This window comes from Ambystoma mexicanum, chromosome 5p (genome assembly GCF_040938575.1).
Source record: "Ambystoma mexicanum isolate Mex_15411 chromosome 5p, UKY_AmexF1_1, whole genome shotgun sequence".
In the NCBI taxonomy this organism is placed as follows: Eukaryota; Metazoa; Chordata; class Amphibia; order Caudata; family Ambystomatidae; genus Ambystoma; species Ambystoma mexicanum.
This window is the reverse complement of record NC_090930.1, coordinates 461,257,736-461,278,193: the sequence shown is the minus strand read 5'-3', so window position 1 is coordinate 461,278,193 and position 20,458 is coordinate 461,257,736. Positions and strand designations below refer to the sequence as shown.

Genomic DNA, 20,458 nt, shown 5'->3' with positions numbered 1-20,458 from the left:
CCAAGCGGGGGGGTGGGCGGGAGGGATAGAGACACACGGGGCATGAGCGGGGGGGTGGGGCAGGAGGGCTAGAGACACACGGGGCATGAGCAGGGGGTGGGAGGGATAGCGACACACGGGGCATGAGCGGGGGGTGGGCAGGAGGGATAGAGACACACGGGGCATGAGCGGGGGGTGGGCGGGAGGGGATAGAGACACACGGGGCATGAGCGTGGGGTGGCTGGGAGGGATAGAGACATACAGGGCATGAGCGTGTTCATAGAGACACACGGGGCATGAGCGGGGGTGGGTGGGAGGGATAGAGACACAGGGGGCATGAGCGGGGGGTGGGTGGGAGGTATAGAGACACACGGGCATGAGCGGGGGGTGGGTGGGAGGGATAGAGACACACGGGGCATGAGCGGGGGGTGGGTGGGAGGGATAGAGACACACAGGGCATGAGCGGGGGGTGGGTGGGAGGGATAGAGACACACGGGGCATGAGCAGGGCGTGGGGGGAGGGTAGAGACACACGGGGCATGAGCGGGGGGTGGGTGGGAGGGATAGAGACACACGGGGCATGAGCGGGGGGTGGGTGGGTGGGCAGGTTAGAGACACACGGGGCATGAGCGGGAGGTGGGTGGTTGGGATAGAGACACATGGGCATGAGAGGGGGGTGGGTGGGAGGGATAGGGGCATGAGCGGGGGGTGGGGGAAGTGTAGAGACACACGGGCCATGAGCGGGGGGTGGGTGGGAGGTATAGAGACACAAGGGGCATGAGCGGGGGTGGGTGGGAGGGATAGAAACACACAGGGCATGAGCAGGGGGTGGGTGGGTGGGAAGGATAGAGAGACACAGGGAATGAGCAGGGGGTGGGTGGGAGGGGAGAGACACACGGGGCATGAGCGGGGGGTGGGTGGGAGTTCAGAGACAAACGGGGCATGATCGGGGGGTGGTTGGGAGGGGAGAGACAAACGGGCCATGAGCGGGGTGTGGGTTGTAGGGGAGAGACAAACAGGGCATGAGCGGGGGGTGGGTGGCAGGGGAGAGACACATGTGGCATGAGCGGGTGGTGGGTGGGAGGGATAGAGACACACGGAGCATGAGCGGGGGGTGGGTGGGAGGGATAGAGACACACGGGGCATGAGTAGGGTTGAGGGGAGAGACACACGGGGCATGAGCTGGGGGTGGGTGGGAGGGATAGAGACACACAGGGCATGAGCGGGGGGTGGGTCGGTGGGGAGAGACAAACGGGGCATGAGCGGGGGGTGGGTGGGAGGGCTAGGGGCATGAGCGGGGGGTGGGTGGCAGGGCTAGAGACACACGGGGCATGATCACGGGGTGAGGGGAGAGACACACGGGGCATGAGCAGGGGGTGGGGGGAGGGAGAGACACACACAGGGCATGAGCGGGGGGTGGATTGGAGGGGATAGACACACACGGGGCATGAGCGGTGGACCATGGTGTAGAGTCTTATTGCCGAATTTGCACAGTACCTCCTCCGCCTATTTTCTGGAGCAGTGTTCCATCACTTTAAAGAAGCACCAGCTGTCTGCAGTGTTTTTCATTCCTATGTGCTTTTTCCTTGGTGGTGTCAACCTAAATGATGACGTTATCCTCACTGCTCCTACTGTCATGGTCAGACATGTTGGAATGTCCAACCAGGGAGGAAAATATAAAAGAAGAAAAATGATGACACGAAAAAGGCAATGCTGCAAAAAAAGAAGGAAAAAAAAGAAAACAAAAAAGCAAAACAGTAAATAGACAAACTAAACAAATCACAAAACAAAGTAAAATTGGATTTTGGGAAAACTGAGTAAAAAGGATGAAGAGTTTAAGGGCTAAAGTGTCAAAAGTGTTTGCAGTTACTCAGAACCCCTTTCACTAGCAACTATAAAAAACAGTGAGTCATTTTTTTGAGGGTGTGGTGATTATTCGCGGCTCCAGACCATGATGCCGTCTGATTGGACAGTCATGCGCAGATGTAATCAAAGGGCGTGGCTGTAGCCAAGTTGATACAGTGCAACGTGTGATTGTATAGTGTATTGACACGTATAAAAGTCAGGTGTAGGCGCAGAAATGCAGCACATGTTTTGGTTGACTGATGCATTATGCACAAAGAGGCATAGGAGTTTGACGTCTCATTGTCTTATCCTGTACATGCGGTTTATGTCAAATGGCATGGGCTTATTCACCTCAATACCAATGTGTGATTGGATCATTTGTAGATGCAAATAACGTGTAGGCGCGGAACCGCAGCGCATGATACCATTGGCTGGGGTATTAGACGCAAAGATGCGTAATCGCATTGAAGGATTTCGACGTTCTATTGGCTCATGTCTCACACGTGGGTTAACTCCCACGTCAGTCGATGCTGTATGTAGCCACACATGTATCCTTGGTAGACGCAGCTATAAAACCTTTTCTAAAAAAATATATATGTAAATCTACATATATATGGGCAGTAGTCTTATAAATATTTTAAAATATATGGACAGTTACTGTAACACTTAATAACTATTCACGAACAGTACATATACGTGCAAATACTTTAAAAAGTTAAAAAAGTTAAAAAAATAGGACTTCTGGGTCACTGTCTAGCTTGTCTTGATACAAGTTGATGTAAGATTCAGTTTCATCATAAAATGAGATACCGTCTAGTTAAACTGTATGAGTGAAAAACACCAAGTATGTCTCTTGGACTTTTAAATCAAGCACTTGTGACTAGGACTGTTGAAAGTTTAGTTTCTACACATCAAATTGTAAATTAAATGCATTTAAAAGATTATGTGTATATAGATGAAACACTTACAGGAAGTGGAAATGATGATCCTTTGTTTTCAAAGGGTCTGATGTTTCAACAGTAAATAAAAAGTATTGCAATGCTTGAGTTGTCTTCTAGTGAAAGATCTGGCAGTGTTTGTGTATCTTGTCCATACACTTTTTATAAGTCCCAAGTGCAACTAGTGTACATTGAGGAGAAAGTTAAACATAGTGTAGAAGATGGTCGGGAGAAACTTCATCTGTATTTGTAGAAGAATGATTTGACACAAGTGAGGAACTTTGTGTTTGTAGACACTGTGTCAGGTATTAGAATCGAAAAGGTATTCCTCTAAGAAGTGTCTTGAATTACATGGTAGTACCTGATAACCCTGTTGTGCTTCAACATTGTAACATGTTTGATGTGATTGCATTGCAAACTGTTAATCCTTTCCAAGTTATTATGTTACTACTCCCAACTGTATCATTGTACCCATTGTATACCCATCCTTTTTCATTGTAATATTACCTATTTACCCTATTTGTGTAACTAAGCTTCAAGTATACTTGTATCTGCTGTGCCCAGATACCTAAGGGTCTGGTGCGCATTACCAAATAAATAAACAAACAAAACAAACAAACATTGTTAGATTACAAATAAAGATGTCACACCTGCCTAAAAAATCATTAGTGCAAGGTGTGAGAGGCAAAGTTGTGTATTTGTGTATTTACCTCTCAATTTGCAAGAAAATATGAGCACTCTTGGAGTGAACGAACAAACCACTGCTGGGTATACTGAGATCTCAGTGCAATAAACCTTGACCAAGGTCAAATCTAGCAAAGTGGTTCGACCCGAAACCACAGTAAATTGCATATTTGTAAAAAAAAACTATTCGAGTGAATGGTGATATTGCAGTTTCTTAATTTGTTTCTTAGTTTGTTTAAGTAAATGGTGTGGCCACAAAAAGATAAGAACATTTGGCAACAGCTTCTAAATATTGGAAAGGTGAAAAGCGCATTACTGTTTCTATTGGAGCACAATGATTTGTACAAAGGCAGTCTGACTGTACCAGACTTGTCTATACTTGATGTTGAGTCAACAAAGAAAAGCAGTGAAGGTCAGCTCCAAAGTCTATCGGTTGCAGAAGGGAATAGTTTGTATGAACATTACACTATTCATCCTCTACACACAAGTGAAATCATGGACAACAGTTTAGAATTGTACCAAATGAAAGCAACAAAATGTGCACTTAACAGTATCTGGGAAAAATACTTTAGAAGCTTGTTGTTTCCCTATGTGTTTTCTTACTGGAGTAGGAGGCAGATTGAATGATCGGAAGGTCCCAATTTCATTTTCAGAATATGGTTGCACACAAATGCATTCAGAAGATTACTGATTCTGCACCAATGTTAAATATATTTTTCACTTATTATATGAACGTGAATTTTGAACATTATGTTAGGCTGTTGCTCGTACACTTCAGACTGGTACTAGATTTTAAAATCTTTCTGCATGTAAGATACTGCAATATATGAAAGGAATAAAATGAGGTTTGAGGGTAAACTTACCAATATTCTTGCCACAATGAGAGGAACCAAAGAATATTGGTATAGGAGGCACTCAGAGGTTAGATGCATGATCAGAAACCTGGGTCCTCCAACTTGGTTTGTGACTTTAACTTGCACTGAGTAGGGTTGGGATGATCTTGCTCAGTGGATTCCAGAAGGTATTGCACAGAAAAAGACTTAGAACACATGACGCCAGGAGAATTGGACCCTGTAAGTGTATTTTGGTTCTTTTATCACTGATTTTTAGCCATGTTACACTTTATATCAAATAAAGAAAATGGTCCACTAGGTACTGTGGAACATTTCATTTGGATGAAAGAGTGCACGGGTTGTGGGGCTCGACATATACATATGCTGTAGTGTACTAAAGATGCTCCTCAGTTTGGTTAAGAATGTAATGGCTTTGTGATGGAGTTTATAGAAAAATATGATACAAGTTCCATTACTGCTCAGCATGTGAATGCTGAGCTACGGCACAAGGTGGAGAGATTTCAAAAGCACTCATGCCGTAAGTACTGTCAGAGAAAATATAGAAGTAAAGAGAAGTACTGTGCTCTGACTTTCCAAGGCCTGTGACACCAGTTGGTTGTGCAAATAGTTTGATGTCATCTGTTCAACGCCATGTTACTGGTAAGTCACAGAGGAATACCTGTCATTTCAAAAGAGATAAGTAATGTCAATTCATTAATGATTACAATCCTGCCATTGCTCAGTCGTGGAATGCAAATACTGATGTACAGTATACTGCTGATGATACAACAGCTGTTGCTTGTTATTTTACAGCATACATGACAAAAGCTCAAGAGAGCAATGCATCTGAACTATGGGCAGACTTGGCAGATAAAAGCCTTAGACAGAAATGTCCAAGCTTTAGTCTGAAGATGCTCTCACATAGAGAGTGTGGAAGCTACAAAGCAGCAGATCGGCGAACTAGTTTGTCTCTGTATGGGTGTAGCATTAATGTACTTTGGTTAAGACTTGGCCCAGCTACTAGTAGAAATTGTGTGCTGAAGCTTTTGAGTGTAATTCAGCGGTTAGCTGAAACAGTAACTGACAGCACAAAGATTCTGAAAACCCACTTGATTGATACATATTATCCAAATCAATCTTTATATTTGGATGATCTTGGTTTATATGAAGTAGCAGAATGCTACTCATATCGAAATATTGAAGCGAACACAGTGACAGAGGACACTTTAAAGTACATGGATGTACCGGTTGTCTAGTGAGACATGAGAAGCCAAGCCTCATCGACCACATGAAACTGTCTTGCCAAACTGCAGAGAAAAAGGAATTATTTCATTTTTGCCTTTTGCAGTTTTTCGTCCTATGGCATGCAGAGAGTGATTTGCTTGAATGTTTATAACCTTTGAACAAGAAGAACTTTTGGCAGCTGAATTGGCAAAAGAGACTCCTGAGGGCTGTCAAGATTCTGCACCAGAAAGTGAAAATGTTCTATGTGAGCCAATTATTCAAACTGATGTTGAGCTCGCCATGGAAGAAGTAGAAAGTGCAATGCAACAAACTAAAGTTGCAGATGCAAATTATGATACAATGGTGAGTAAACCTAATATAGAGAAAAATTAAGTTTATTATAAATTCAAAGATAAGTTCTTACACAGTTTAAAACATGACAAGCATGAACGATCTTGTGTCTAATACAAACCTCTATTGATGTATGTTAGTGGACAAGCAGGAAAGGGTAAATCTTTTTTTAATGCATGCATTATGAGCTATGATACAAAATGTAACTGATTGCTCTCTGTCGTGTACTGTAACTGCTCCAACATGTTTAGCTGCGTTCTATCTAAGAGGTGTTACTTTACATCAACTGTTGATGCTATTAGTGGAGCATGATAATAAACTATTATCGAAAACGTGTGTCAAGTGCAGCAAAAGAAGTAGGAAAAGTTGTAAGAAATTTTAATATCTGATTGTAGAGGAATTAGGCATGATGTCTAACTTGATGCTAACTTTCATTCAATTGCGAATGCAAAAGGTTTTGAAGACGGACTATGAAATTTTGTTTGAGAATAAACATGTACTTATTTTTGGAGACAATTAACTCCTGTTAAAGGTCAACCAGTTTTCCAGATGCTGCAATATAATAATAATCAGAAAACTATAGGGAGTATTGGTAATTTATATGAGACAATCTGCAGACTTTGAGTATGCAGAAATGCTTAATAAGATTTGTAAAGGTATTCCTGAGGAGAATGTGAAAGCAGTCTTAAAGCGAAGACTGATTTCTAACACATTACATGCAGATTGCACTTCGTCTGATGTCATTTTGACTCTTCAGGAGGAAAAACCATTCTTGTGTTGCTATGATGTGTACACTTGCAGAGTGCAACAAGTTCAACTACAATGCTGCCCTATGCTAAGCAAGATGTTTGTGAAGATAAAATCATGTGATGTTTAAGATGGCCATCTTATGACATTAGAGTTAGAAATAAAGAGCAAAAGCTTGATTAGTTCAACTAGAGAATTCAATTTCTAAATCAACAGGTCTAAAAGCAGTTTTAAAACTGTGCATCAATGCACGGGTAATGTTAAAGAGTAACCTGAATGTAGAAATTGGTCCAGTCAATGGAACAATGGGAAGAGTGATTGCATTTCGCACTTTTGCTCACAGTGCAAATATTGAACATATTTGATTGTGCAGAAGAAACACATATGATTTCTCGGACCTCTGCATGTTTCATGCTTTTTAAGGATACCTTTGTGAAATTGTGCTCTGCATATGCAATTACTATTCATGAATCACAAGGGTTGACTTTAGAAGAAGCACTTATTGAGATTGGCCATACAGTGTTCAAAGAAGGAATGTCATACGTAGCTCTGTCACATGTGAAAAATATTGAAGGTGTATTTCTAATTAACTTTGATGAAAAAAAAGTGACAGCTGACATTTTGTGCATTGAAAATTATAGTAGGTTACATGTACAGTATGCTTCTCATCTTGACCAAATACCTGTATCTCATAATCACTTAGCATGGAAACACAAGGAATGGGTGAAACTACATTCAAATAAAGTAATTCCTCTAAAGACTAAATAGCAAGATAAGTTCAAATATGACATACTCCCTTTGTAGATTTAGTAATGAAAAAGGAGTTGAATGCTATTCTAACACAGCTTTATGAATGTTGTTTCAACTGACACCACTAAGGCAAGAAATAGCTTCAACAGCAGACAAGCACCTACGTGTGGAACTTTTCTTTCGTAAAATATCGGTAGTTGAAAGACCTCACAATACACATTCAGAAATGTCTGTCCAAAATGTAGCAGCTGTTACAAGTGGAAATGAACAATTTTCCCTAAATACCCAGGAAGATAGTCAAGGATTTGTAAGGACTGTCTTAGATTTATTACTGCAGGAAACTTAGTTTAGATAGATTTGTAGCACACTACTCAGGATATTTCTGAAAGGTTTGTATACGTTCTTGTCCCTGATCAGAAAATTTCACACTTTTCTGATCTTCTAACTAAAATTTTCCATGACATACAATGCAGAGACTGTAGTTGTAATTTACAGTATACCCTGCAAAATCTACTTTTTAATAGGTAGTTATTGATTATAGTTCAAAGATACAGTGTAGATGGCTGGAAAATTAACACATCAGTAATGCATTTTGTAAATAGTCAAGTTTCTATTAGTGAGAAATCTTTTAAGACGTGTGCAATTACTTTCCATGAGGGAGCATCCACTCACTGTGGGCATTTTACAACATGGGTGCATACAGAAGTAGATTGGCTTGTCTGCAATTACTCTATAGTAACACACCAAGCTAGATTGCCAAAGGGTTTAAAGAATGCTTACTCAATGTTGTTAGAACCAACTTTTTAAAACATGTTTTATATTCTTTGTGAATATAAACATGCAAAAGTAAAGATTGAAATAGAACAATAGGCTAATATGTATTGTGAAAAGTGGAGGATAGATAGTTACTAGGGTGTATTATAAAATCACTCTGAAATAAATGTATAGTTAAGATTCTCAAGATTACACAAATTAGAATAAAAAAACAGCATTCTGCAATCTTCTTCTTCTGTTTTAGTGTGAAAAACACTGAATATTTTAATATATTCAAGTGTTCCAAATAAGTACTAGGTTTCATAAGTGGTTCCATATACATAGAGTGTTAGGGAGTGTAGAAGTTCATAACGCTTTACATCTGAAACAAGTAAACAGTAGGATGTAGATGCAAAAAAAAATAAAGTACAATGTTTCTAAAAATAAATTACATCTAAATACTAATAAGATGTCATGATCTCTGCTTCCAAAAGGTCAGGGTTTTCCCAACTCCCTTGGAAGCAGATCCATAACCCAGGTTCCGAGGGCCAACCAGTCCCAATTGGGACCTTTTGGACCCAGTCCTGGCGCCAGTGGCACCAGGCTCATAAATATGCCCAGTCCCAGCGCTGGAAGCGCCGGGCTCATAATGCTTGGGTGGACTTACCTGCAGCAGACCATGCTGCTTACTTGCCTGCCAGTTGAGCCTCTGATCCTCTTCTGTTTGGAACTACTTTTCCTGTTGGGTGGGGCAGGAGCCACTCCCTAGGTTCAGAACACTGGAACTCTTCTGGAAAGCAGGAACTCTTTTCTTACCTAGGCGTGGCTGTGGAAGGAGACACCTAAGCACTACAGGAGGCTATTTAAACCACACCCGATGGATGAATCTTGCTTTGCGTTATTCTGCATCCTCTGCAGCAGAACGCTCATCGTGTCTTCTGCATCTGATCCTGGGCCTAAGGAAAAAGGCTTACCATCCTGAATCCAGTCTTCAGCAACACCTATAAAGACAAGAAAGAACAGGTTAGCATTACGGTCTTCAGTGACAGCGCTTCACTACCTGGTCCATCGGCTGTCATCAACGCCTCGCGCTGCATTCCGGCATCTGAAAGACAAAGGCTTACCAACTCTTTGCACGCTCCGGAGGCCTTCGGCGCTGCATCCCGCATCTGAAAGACAAAACAAGGTGCGTTTAAAGACATTGGGGAACTTTAATACTCACGTGCCATTACTCCTTTCCACATCTAACCCAGTGGGTATTCCGGCACCCTGCAGCCGCTCCGAACTTGTACCTGCAAAATAAAAAGACAGTTAGAGCGCATCGTGAAGCAGGCAACAAGCGCTTACTTACGTGCTTCCAGGCGCTTCTATTCATCACACGGGCTCCATCTTCAACTCACTTCAGCCCGTCATCCGCCATCGCCGGAACCCTGCAAAACAAGAGACATCATTACTAAAGACTTTTAAAGACATTAGAATTACTCGAAACTTACCGTTCGTGCAGTAAACGACGGACAGCAGTCCTCTGAAGTCAAGAGGCCTGCTCCCCTTATCCAGTGAAGAAACTGGTTACAGCACCCTGCCCAGAGGCAGATGGAGAGCACGGCGTTCACTTACCTAAGGTGAGAGCGTTGACCTTTGGGGTTCTACAGGAGAAGAGAAAGGGAAGAAGAGAGAGACATTCAATAACCCAGTTCATTAATCCCATATTTTCTATCTGCAGACATCTTACCCTTCGAGTCAGACATACAGTGCACAGAGGTCCAGCCCAAAGAGCCAGCCGTGTGTTACACATCACCTTTGAAGATACGGCATACGCCCAGTCAAGACCGGCGCCTCTACGGGAATAAGGTGAGCGTTACATAAGAGTTTTATGGAAGGATTTAAATGTATTGAGACTCATCAGAGCCTTGGCAGTATCCCGACAGTAAATCTGCCATGATACCGCCAATACAAATAGCGTTACCACAGCTTGGTCCAGCTCCATTAGACCCGGATCCTGAGTTGCGGTAAGGCTGTGAGTCCCCTTTTTTTCAGAGTCCATAGGACTCTATGGGCATGGTAGGCTCTATTGCCCGCATGCAATTTGGACCACGGTAATAGCGCTGCAAATAGGCGGAATCTCACTAGATTTACCTCCAGCTTACAGCTGGAGGTAAAGCTGGGCGACTTTCTGCCTAACGCACAGTTGGGTAGAGCGGTAATGCGACGGTAATAGCTTTACTGCCACCATTTTGCTGCTCTGCCTAACTTATGATAAGGCCCATTGTGTCTTACTTCTTACGTGTGTAGGGGGCCAAGTTTAAGTGTTAGTTTGTTCAGTATTTAAAGTTCTTCTGTTTCAAGTGTGGACATTTTCACAAAAGTCCTGCACTGTGTTCTGATAAAGTCCCGTCTAGGAGATAGATAACAAGGCATTTTGTTTTTTTTATAGATCCAGTTCCATATGGATGATCCTGGATTACATGAAAGAATAGTTTTATATCAATACAAGTATTGCACTTTGCAGATTATAAAAGTAGTGCCAGGGTATTTTATTTTTTAACCAAAATCTATGCTCCCCGGATCTAGCTGTGAGCATCTTGGACTGGACCCTCTGTAATTTATGTTTAAGGAATGGCTTCAACCAATCGAAGAAGCACTGGCTACCATTATTAGGCTGACCCCAATTTTACTCAGAATTAATTTTCTATTTTAAGTTTGGTTGGGGTTTACCTCTGAATCCTATATTCTAAGAGGAAGGTGAATGAACACCTAATATCAAACATACAGTGGTAGTAGTGTCCACCTTTGATAGATTATTCCATTGAGGATTTTATCATTTTGAAAAGGCAGGGTTTTCTTGACTCTAGCTACGTGTAACATAGTTTGGTGCTGAGGACTGCGTTTGGCTGTTTAATTCCATTCTCAGTTATTTATTTTGATAATTTTCAAATACATGTGGCTTTGGTCAGAAACATAAGTGAAGAATTAGAAGCAAAGAGGCAGGCAGATGCTCAAGTGTTTGCAGGTGCATATAAAATAAAACAGTATACAAACATGTCTAAGAATACTGACCATCCCACTTATGAGGATCTTGATCCATTCCTGTGTAAAGAATGGGCAGAATAAACCAATGAGGGTTCATTCACAATTATGAAAACCTTGATTGAATTTGCTATTTCTGATCAATTGAAATTGTACAAGGAAATTGAGCTACTAGATGATTAATTATTTACCTCTAACAATGACAATGAATGTAAAAGATGACTCTTCAGGATGGAAGAAAATCTAGAGAGATTCGAGGGAGAGCTAAGTTTATGCAAACAACATACATTCAGGCAAAATAAGGTGGATTATGAACAAGGTTATGTTTAATCTTTTTGGTAAATGATTTCATCTACTTATTTAAGAGATCAATAAGAACTCATTTGATCATAACTCTCCAGAACACAATGAATAAGGCTTAACGTTCTATGGTTGAATTAACAGATCCGGAAGTTAGACCTCTGTGTCTGCATTTTCTAGAAGAATTCAAATTAATACATATGGACAACAAAGTAGACCACAAATGTACAGGGCAACCACTAGTGAAAGAAAGAGTGAAATAAAAAGCATACAAGAAGGAGCAACCGATTACATTGAAGGCACCTCCCAGAACCTAAGGACACACTATGGGGGAGTTCAAAGAAATAAGGGCAGAGGATGTCAGGTGAAGAACTGAAATTAACAATCTTTAATGTCTCTGATAGATCTGACTAATCTTTGGAAGAGTTTGTATTAAAGCTTGGATTATCTTTTTATCCCACTAATGGATATTATTTTGCTATTACACGGATTGTATTATTTAAGTTTTTGACAAAGTTATGACACCTTATTTTGATCTGTTTGCATGTTTAAGAGCTACTGGTCCACTTTCAGTGCTAGATATGTGTTCTTTAATTTGTTTAGATCAATTGGATTGCAGTAGCTCTGGAATTAATTAATTCAAATAAATTGATAGTCATACTATTAAAGAGAAATTTGGTATACCTAAAGATGCAATATCTGAAAGTGGTTTGAGGCCAAGGATAAGTCTTGCTACCCTATTCTGGATTAGCTTAAGGGGTTGGAGAGTGGAAGAGGGTAGATTCAAGAGAAGGCTCTTGCAGTAGTCAAGCCTAGATAGAACCAGCACTCAGGTAACATTGAGTTTCTGGGGGAAACTGAGAAAAGGGAGAATTCCTCTGAGAAGGAAGAGTTGAAAGTTGGAATTCTTGGCAATGTCCTGGATGTGAGGAAGGAAGGATATCGATCATATCTATGAACACTGTATTAGTCGGGAGAATGGGCTTCAATCCTGCCAATATTATCTAGATTCCAGATCAGTATGTTTTAAACAACAAAATGGAATGCTATTCATTTTGTTGGACTTTTCTTTAGAACAGAATATTTTTTTATTTGATGCCCCATTTTACAGTCAACCATGTGGATCAGCAATGGGTTCATTTATAGCTGTAACCTATGCCAATCCCTTTATGGGATGATGGGAAGAAACAGTAGTCTGGTGAGAGAATGTTGACAAAGATGTGGACAGGAATTTATACTTGTTTCAAATTATTGCTGACTTATTTATATTTTGGAATTACCCTAGTCAATTTCTAGATGAATTTGTCAACCTCGTGAATATTAATTAATTGAATTCAAAGTGAAGATTAATTTTATGTTCAGGATAAGCAAATTTTTCTAGAATTGCTTTCCATATAAATTCCAATCAGTTAATTAAATCCAAATAGTTATAATTGGGATTAGGAATTATGTGTCTTCTTGTATTAAGGTTTTCTTAGAAGTTGTGGTTTATTTTAAAACAAGAATTTACATCTTACCAATGTTTTGTGCATGAATTGCTCTAGCTAATTGAATTTGATGTTGACATCTTTTTGGCACAATATCTCATATGTCTTAACCTATAAGCATGTACAGGAAGACATGTACAGGAAGACAGACATAAGACCGTCTATCCTAAACATGACTACTTTTTAAAATCAAATGTGAAAAGTTTATGAAAAATTGAAGGTTTAAAGAAATGTTTTGGCTTTTTGGGCATGATTTATTTTCTTTTTTTTGCTGCCTGTCCTCTTTTTATTTCTATGAATAGTTACAAACCATTTGCACAATAGTAATATATGTTTATTGATTTAGCACTAGCGCCTTTCATCTCATATTGAGCTGTAATTTCTTTTCAAGCCTCTCTTTCATTTTGAACACATGTTCATCAGTTGAACTATATTAGCCAGTTTGGGATTAGTTTGCATTTTGTTGTTTTATATTAAATACCATTGATGTACTGATGTTGTGTCAGAATAGCAGCTAACATGTAGCTTTTAAAATACTTCATGTGATGACGTTTTCATGTACAGTTCAAATGGAGACTTTAAATGTTTAGAGCCAATGTTTCTTTGATTGTATTTGCCTGGCAAAGTCCCAGCTAGGGGATGAAACGCATGACATTGTTTTTCATAGATCTGGTTCTTCATAGATGATCATGGATTACTTGAAAGGATGATTGTATATCAATACAACTATTCCACACTTCACTTTAGAAAACAAGCATTATTTGATCTAGGTGGGTGTGTGTTGGATTCCTACAATGCTGGCGCTTGATAAATTCCATTTGTTAGTTCCTGTAATCTGTGGAGTCCTGTAAAGAGGACGAAAATATAGTCCACTCGTTGTAAATTAGTGCCATTAGGTTTTTTATTATCACCATTATTTGATCTATATTTCTGCTTAGTGGATGTAGCTGTGAGCATTCTGGACTGGGTCCTTTGTAGTTTGTGTGGAATCTGGAGCTTAAAGGTGTGCTGATTATTGATTGCAAAGCCTTTATTTCTAATTTCTAATTTTAAAAAGGTTATGTTTCTGGAGTGAGATATTACCGTTAAACATGCTCTTGGCAACATTTAGAATACAGGCTTCTCCAATAGTCAAATATATATATGGTTCTTTATAAATGATTTAAGTCACATTACTTACCACCAGAAGCACAGGGGATATGAAGAACCAGCATGCTCTCCACCACAGCCAGAAGAGCCAGCTTTTCTTTCCAATCATCATCTCTATGTCCTCAATTAATCTGTTTGTTCCTGTCAAAAGAGAGAGCACAGCAAACAGAGGATGGCAATATGTTCATATTTTTTACACTGTTACATTTCAATTTACTATCTGAATCAGTAAAAGTGAAGACAGGATAAATATTTCTTTTATGCCTGTTCTGTTACTTTCCTAGAGGATTCTGCAATTTACAGTATGTAATGAGCACTACTGTGATAAAGTCCCCTGCCGGACCTAACTAGTGAATGGTGGATGGGCCAAGTAGACTGGGTGCTTCAACAAGCAAGGTACTGTTAAACCAAGGGGCAATGTGTGGAGGATCCCTTGGCTATTCCCACCATGCCGAATGGAGGTAGGGACTGTCACATTGCTGCCTTTGAATCACCTGTCCCTTTAAGGGAATTAGTTATGAATGACGACCTCAGAGAGCCAGCAGTGTGTGCAAGCCTGGCTTCCCTTCCAGTAGTGCTGAAATAAAATCCCAAACCTCAGGGTGAATGAGCAGGACCTGATCTCAGATGGAGAATTCCAAAATGTGTTCAGTCACCTCATAAGGTCTCCAAACACATTTACCTAGGCTAAAGGAACCCTCTCCAAGGATGTGGTCAGAGCGTGACACGCAGAGAGTGCACTGCCCATGTGGAGAGATTAACCATCCACAAGTCCCAACATCAAAACTGTAAGCCAACCATAGGGGCAGAGCTCATCAGCCGATCTCCATACCTGCTGCACACGGAGATAGACCAGAGTTCACTTAGGGTGGAAGGTGGTGCCAAGGCCCAATAAAAGCAAACACCTTTGCCAGTAAGCTGTGGGAGTCCAGGGAAGGAGCTCATTTGGAGATGGCTTGTGAAGAGTGCAAATGAAGCTCAAACAGGAAGTTCGATATGAGACCCTGCTGCGTGGGGAAAAGAAAGACCCTAGAGACTGGGTTGGGTTAAGGAGGAGACATGACGCTGGTGCAGAGGCCCAGTGACCTGAGAATAGAGAAACTCAGGGGTGAGGAAGAAAAAGACACAGAAGGCAGAAAGAAGAACACAAAGAAATGTGTAGAATGAGGCACTCTGGATGGTAAGAGGAGGAGAGAGAGAGAGAGAGAGGGAGAGAGAGAGAGAGAAAGAGACAGATTGAGAGTGATAGCGATAGAAGGACAGAGAGAGAGAGAGAGAGAGAGAGAAAGAGAGAGAGAGAGAAATAGAAGGACAGAGAGAGAGAGAGAGAGAGAGAGAGAAAGAGAGAGAGAGACACGAGACACACACACACTGAGAGACAGTTCAGAAAAATGGGAAAAGGAAGAACTATTTCACTTCTAGATCCAGTTACAGAGGTGATGAGGAAGAGGTGGTAAGAGGAGTTAAGGAGGAATGTGAAGAACCCTATGGATCCCTCACTGAACCCCTGCCTAAAGTCTCCTCCCAGGTGGCCGGGGAAAGGCAGATGCTTCCTGATCCTGACCTTGAGGGTGGTGTACTGTGGGAGGATCCCCTGGGAGGAGACAGGGTCCAGGGTGGCGAGGAGATTCCATGGGATGAGACACAGTATTTGTTAAAGATGATCAAGCCTTATTAACAGAAAGCTATTTATGAGTATCTCAGGATAATCACCTTCCTTACTCCGAAAGGTATAATATAAAAGGATCTAGAGAAAATGCATCTAATATCTGCCTCTTTAACAACCAACTCTAAGGTGTCCATATTTTTATGAGTTTAAGGGAAGTACATCTACCCTTACAAATAACTCAATGGTTGAAAGAGCTAACTTTGCTGAAGGGGACTACAAGTCCCATAATCTCATACGTACTGGGATGAGGAAGGGGTCTGAAGAGGCATGCAGTTGCAGTAGTTGGGCAATTAAACCTAACAGCCCACACCTGAGAGAACCTGAGAGGCATTAAAGCCATCTCAGGTGCAGACAATTGGGAGGAGTGGAAGGAGCTGGAACTGGGACTGGAATGCGAGCTGCAGTCACAGTAGCAGAAGGAAGAAGGCACAAAGCTGGCAAACCAAGCAAAAGTGGGAGAACAAGAAGGATGCCAGAACACGGAGACAGCAGATGTCACCTGCTTGTTCTGAGAGGGCCTTGTTCCCCCACACTCTGAAGTACAGAGGCTCCTCTTTGAAAGACATGCAGGAGAGCTGTCTTCCCCCATGTGAGCCCGATTGCCATGGTTGCTGCATAGTGGATGTGCTGATATCGAGGCAAGAAGTAGTTGTCAAGCCGTGGGTCTCAGGTGCGAGAGGGGCTCCATAAACCTGTTGCCAGACTGGAAATACCTTTACAGAGGAAGGTTTGGGTCCCTATGAAGCCAGACATAGTAGAAATTGTGGTAAAAGTCGGGGAACCAGTGCCACCCACAGAGCAAGTGTTAAAGAAGCCGGTGAGTGAAGCACAGCATTCTAATAACTTTCATGAGCATTGCCGACAACAGTATCCAGTTCCCTTTTCAGTGGTGTATGGTTTAAAATGAGTAGAAGTTGTTTGTTGAAGCTGAAATACGTGATCAATGGAAATGTAGCACTCGCGTGTAATATGAAAGTCCTTTTACTCGCGTAGAAAACAAACGCTGCTTAAATCCATTGTTCAAACTTTAAAATACTGTTACTATCTGATGGCGTGGTCGCGTGTCCCTAATTAAGAACGGTGAACGTTGAGAAGATCATTACCAAATACCTAACCTTGATAACACCATTGTTGAAACCTTTAACTTGGAAAAACAACATTAAGGAGTGGTCATGTGTGCCCAATTGTGATTCCCAAAGGAGGACTGAACTCTATCCTTCACTTTCATGGAAATACAATACCATATCAATCTTTCAACTTTGAAAACTACACTAAGAAGTGGTTGCATGTGCCTAGTTGTGATTTCTAAAGAAAGACTGAACTCTATTCTCTACTCTAACACAGCATACCTTTTATATATAAGAAGTCAAAGTGTATATATTATTGAAGAAAACAAGCATTGCACGAGCCAAGAGTGTCCCCATATTAACAGTGAAACCAGCCTTTCTCAGAGTTAAAAATCAATCTAACTGTACTGTGAAGTTTATAACAGTTCAATTGGCCTAAGATGCAAGTTTACAATCATTACCTAAAACGAGTGGCACCAAGGCTTCTGGGTAATTGCTTGGGATGATAACTGGCAGAAAGGTACTGGCAAAGTTGGGGAAGGGAAACTGGCTGCTTGTAAAGATTATTTTGAAGTTGACACAACCTGGAGTGCCAGAGACTGTGGAAGACAGAGAAAAGAGGGTCTTAAAGGCAAACCCAGGTTGTTATTGTGGCAGACAGACAAGAGAGGCAAATAGGCTGTCCTTTTGAAGATAGTTATTCAGAGGAAGAGTGCCTTACCTACTTGAAGGTTTTGAAGCACCTTGAAGTGTATCTTGTCGAAGCCTGTCTAGAAGTATAAATCACTTTGATGCAGTATACCAAAGTACTGATGCTGTGGTGGTATATCTGGTTGTCCCTAGATGCAACATTGTAGTAGTCTAAACAAAGTGAGGGACTGTGAAACAAATGTGACTGTTCTCATAGTGAATCAAGTAGAAGTGAACTTGTTGAGTTGGAAGTAGCAACACTAAGACGTCATCCGGACAATATACCATAGTGAACTCTAAAACTGTAATTAAGAAAATACTAACTGTTAAACAAGAACTGTGTATCACTGACAGTCGTAGATATTGCAATTCTTTTGAAATATTGAAGAGGTGACAAAGCATTGTGGCTTGGATTACCATTGGTTCTTTTTGGTAGAAGTGGAAAGAGGGTATTTCATCAAGGAGATGCTATAATTGGAATTTTGGTTAACAAACCTTTAACCTTGACACATCACAAACTGACCTGAGACATTTCTTTCTTTGGTTGAACATTAGCAGGATTAACCTTGCAGCCTGGGAAAGGGAAAGTACCCAGGACATCAGGAGGATATCCAGAAACTGTGAATGGTGTTCATGTAGCCCTTGCCATCTTGGCCCACCCAGCTCCTACCTGCCCCACCCTTAGGGGTACCCCACTCCTGCACTTCTCTATTACTCCCCTCCCAATTATCACTTTGTCATGTACGTGCATGGTGGGATTGTCACAAGGCCAATATGACCATTTTTGTTGTTATACCTTTTGAGTCCCATGCTCACCATCTGGTCTTGTGTTACCTGGAAACATCTGTGTACAGGCGCCATACACATGTCCAATAAAATAAATCCAATAAATGTCATGTTGTAATGTCATATATTGTCTTAGTGTATTTGTAGCTTAGTGTGAGGGACAGGGATCCTGTGTTAGAGTGTATCCCCTTAGCTTTGGTTAGGCTGGGAAATCCTCAGCAAAGTAGGGATAGTGAGGCCTTTTTGATCATATTTCTTTTAAGAATAAAATGGCATGCAAGTGTTAACTTATTGAACAGGTTCAGGAGAAGCACAATGATAATGGAAGAGAGAATGAGGGAACAAGAGACCATCCCTTGGGTATAAGCTTGTGGCAGGACATCAAGGAGGAGAGACACTTTGGGTTGGGAGTAGTGAGAGGCCATGAGAAGGCACTGTAAAAACATTATCATGGCACCCTGTCTACCCATGCCTCCGGATCTTACTTACAAAGCTTTAGCTTGTCACCAACTATAAAACCAACCATCAGGCTTCAGTGCAGGCCAGAGGAAGACTCCTTACAAGTCACTACCCCCACAAGAATATCACAAAGAAAATGAACAGGCACTGGGTCTCGTTATGAATTTGGTGGTATTAGAGCAGTAAATTTGTTGAAATACCTCAAAACTAAATTAAAGTTACTGCCACTTAGTCCTGCAGATTTACCATGGGTTTACAAGTGGTGGCAGGGTGGTGTAAATGTCAATTTCTGAGTCCATCAGACTGCATGGGGATTTTGGTGGAATTACTGCCAGCGGTAATTCTGCTGCAGTAATTCTGCTGATTTATTACTGCAAGGGAAAGTTTTACCTACAACTTTTAGTTGGAGGTAATCTTACCTCCATACCACCAAACCCCTAGTTTGGCATTGCAGTAATCCAGTGGTAATGTGGTGGTATTGGAATTACTCCTTCATTACTGCTATTTTTACTGAACCACTGTACTTGTAATGAGCTCCAGTACTGTGACCTTGTGAAGGACTGGAACAACCACCTTGTGAGAGACATTTTCCTTGGCACTCCATATGCTTGATTTGGGACACTGAACATATCCCCTCAAATTAGGTTTTACATTTCAGAGTTACCAGGAAGGACCAAAACTGACAAGAATGGAATTAATGTTTTATTTGAACATTTGGACATTCTGGAGAGACCCTTAAGGTTGCTTTAGTGCGCAACCCTCCTGGCCACATTTGGTTTGTTTTCAAATGTTTCACCCCTACATTAATTTATTTAGTTTTCCATTGTAACCATAACAAAGATCTGTTTGGGAATATATTCTACAAGTGGCTTTCCTGCTTGGGTCCTCATGATATAATTAGACATGTGTTGCCTTTTGTGAGAATATATTGCTAATTAGGATTAAGGCTGTGGTGGTCCTGGAGTGATCAGGACACGGCAGGGTCAAATGGGTACCAGCATGAAAGGAACTGGGGGGTCTGAGCTGGCGGGCTTTGGCCTGGCGGGGTGGAGGATTGTGAGGGCACGGGTAGTTTAGTGTAGATGAATGGGCACTTGGGTTTATGACTTGTCACTGTCTCAAGCACATTATTTCGGAAATTATACTACAGGATTTGTAACAAGGAATGTCTGGCTTCGTGATAACAGCACTCGGGCGGAGCTGGCAAGTGGAAGCGATGGTGTGGACTGGCTGTGCGAGGCGCTGGGGATGGGAGAGCGGCATTTCTGCAGAGAGATGGATTTTCGGGCCTAGTAGAAAGATGGCGTTGGACCTGGTTCAAATTGGTTTCCTAATGCGGGGCTAGAAGCTATGGTGTATGTGTTATTTTCTATGGGATGTGGTGCAACTGAATGCTGCGGGCGGTGGCTATGCCTCCCGCCTTGGTTATTACATATCCTCCCCCCTTGGTTATTACATATGTTATGTTTCTAGAGTGACGCAAGAGGGAGCAAGGATCATCTCCTTCCCAACGTTCCCCTCTTTCGTTACTCTTAAAGTAACAAATACCCTCCTGCATTACATTGGCATTCCTCTGCTCTTCTAACTGCCTTGTCCCATGCAGGGCTACCTTTAATGGGCATCCATGCTCTATACACACTTCTCAAACTCTCTCCTATCATTGCATAGTCCTCAGGGGTACAGGTCATGTATATAGATCCCCCATCACCCGCCTGATCCAC

At 41.6% G+C, this 20,458-nt stretch overlaps 1 protein-coding gene across 1 annotated transcript in view; it reads right to left on the bottom strand.

The window, feature by feature from the left end:
- Positions 1-20,458, bottom strand: part of LOC138481019 (sodium- and chloride-dependent neutral and basic amino acid transporter B(0+)-like) — a 753,261-nt gene that overhangs the window by 143,422 nt on the left and 589,381 nt on the right. Inside the window, exon 12 of the mRNA XM_069612866.1 lies at positions 14,098-14,207. Within this exon, the coding sequence (XP_069468967.1) occupies positions 14,098-14,207 (110 nt within the window). The remainder of the gene's footprint in view (positions 1-14,097; positions 14,208-20,458) is intronic.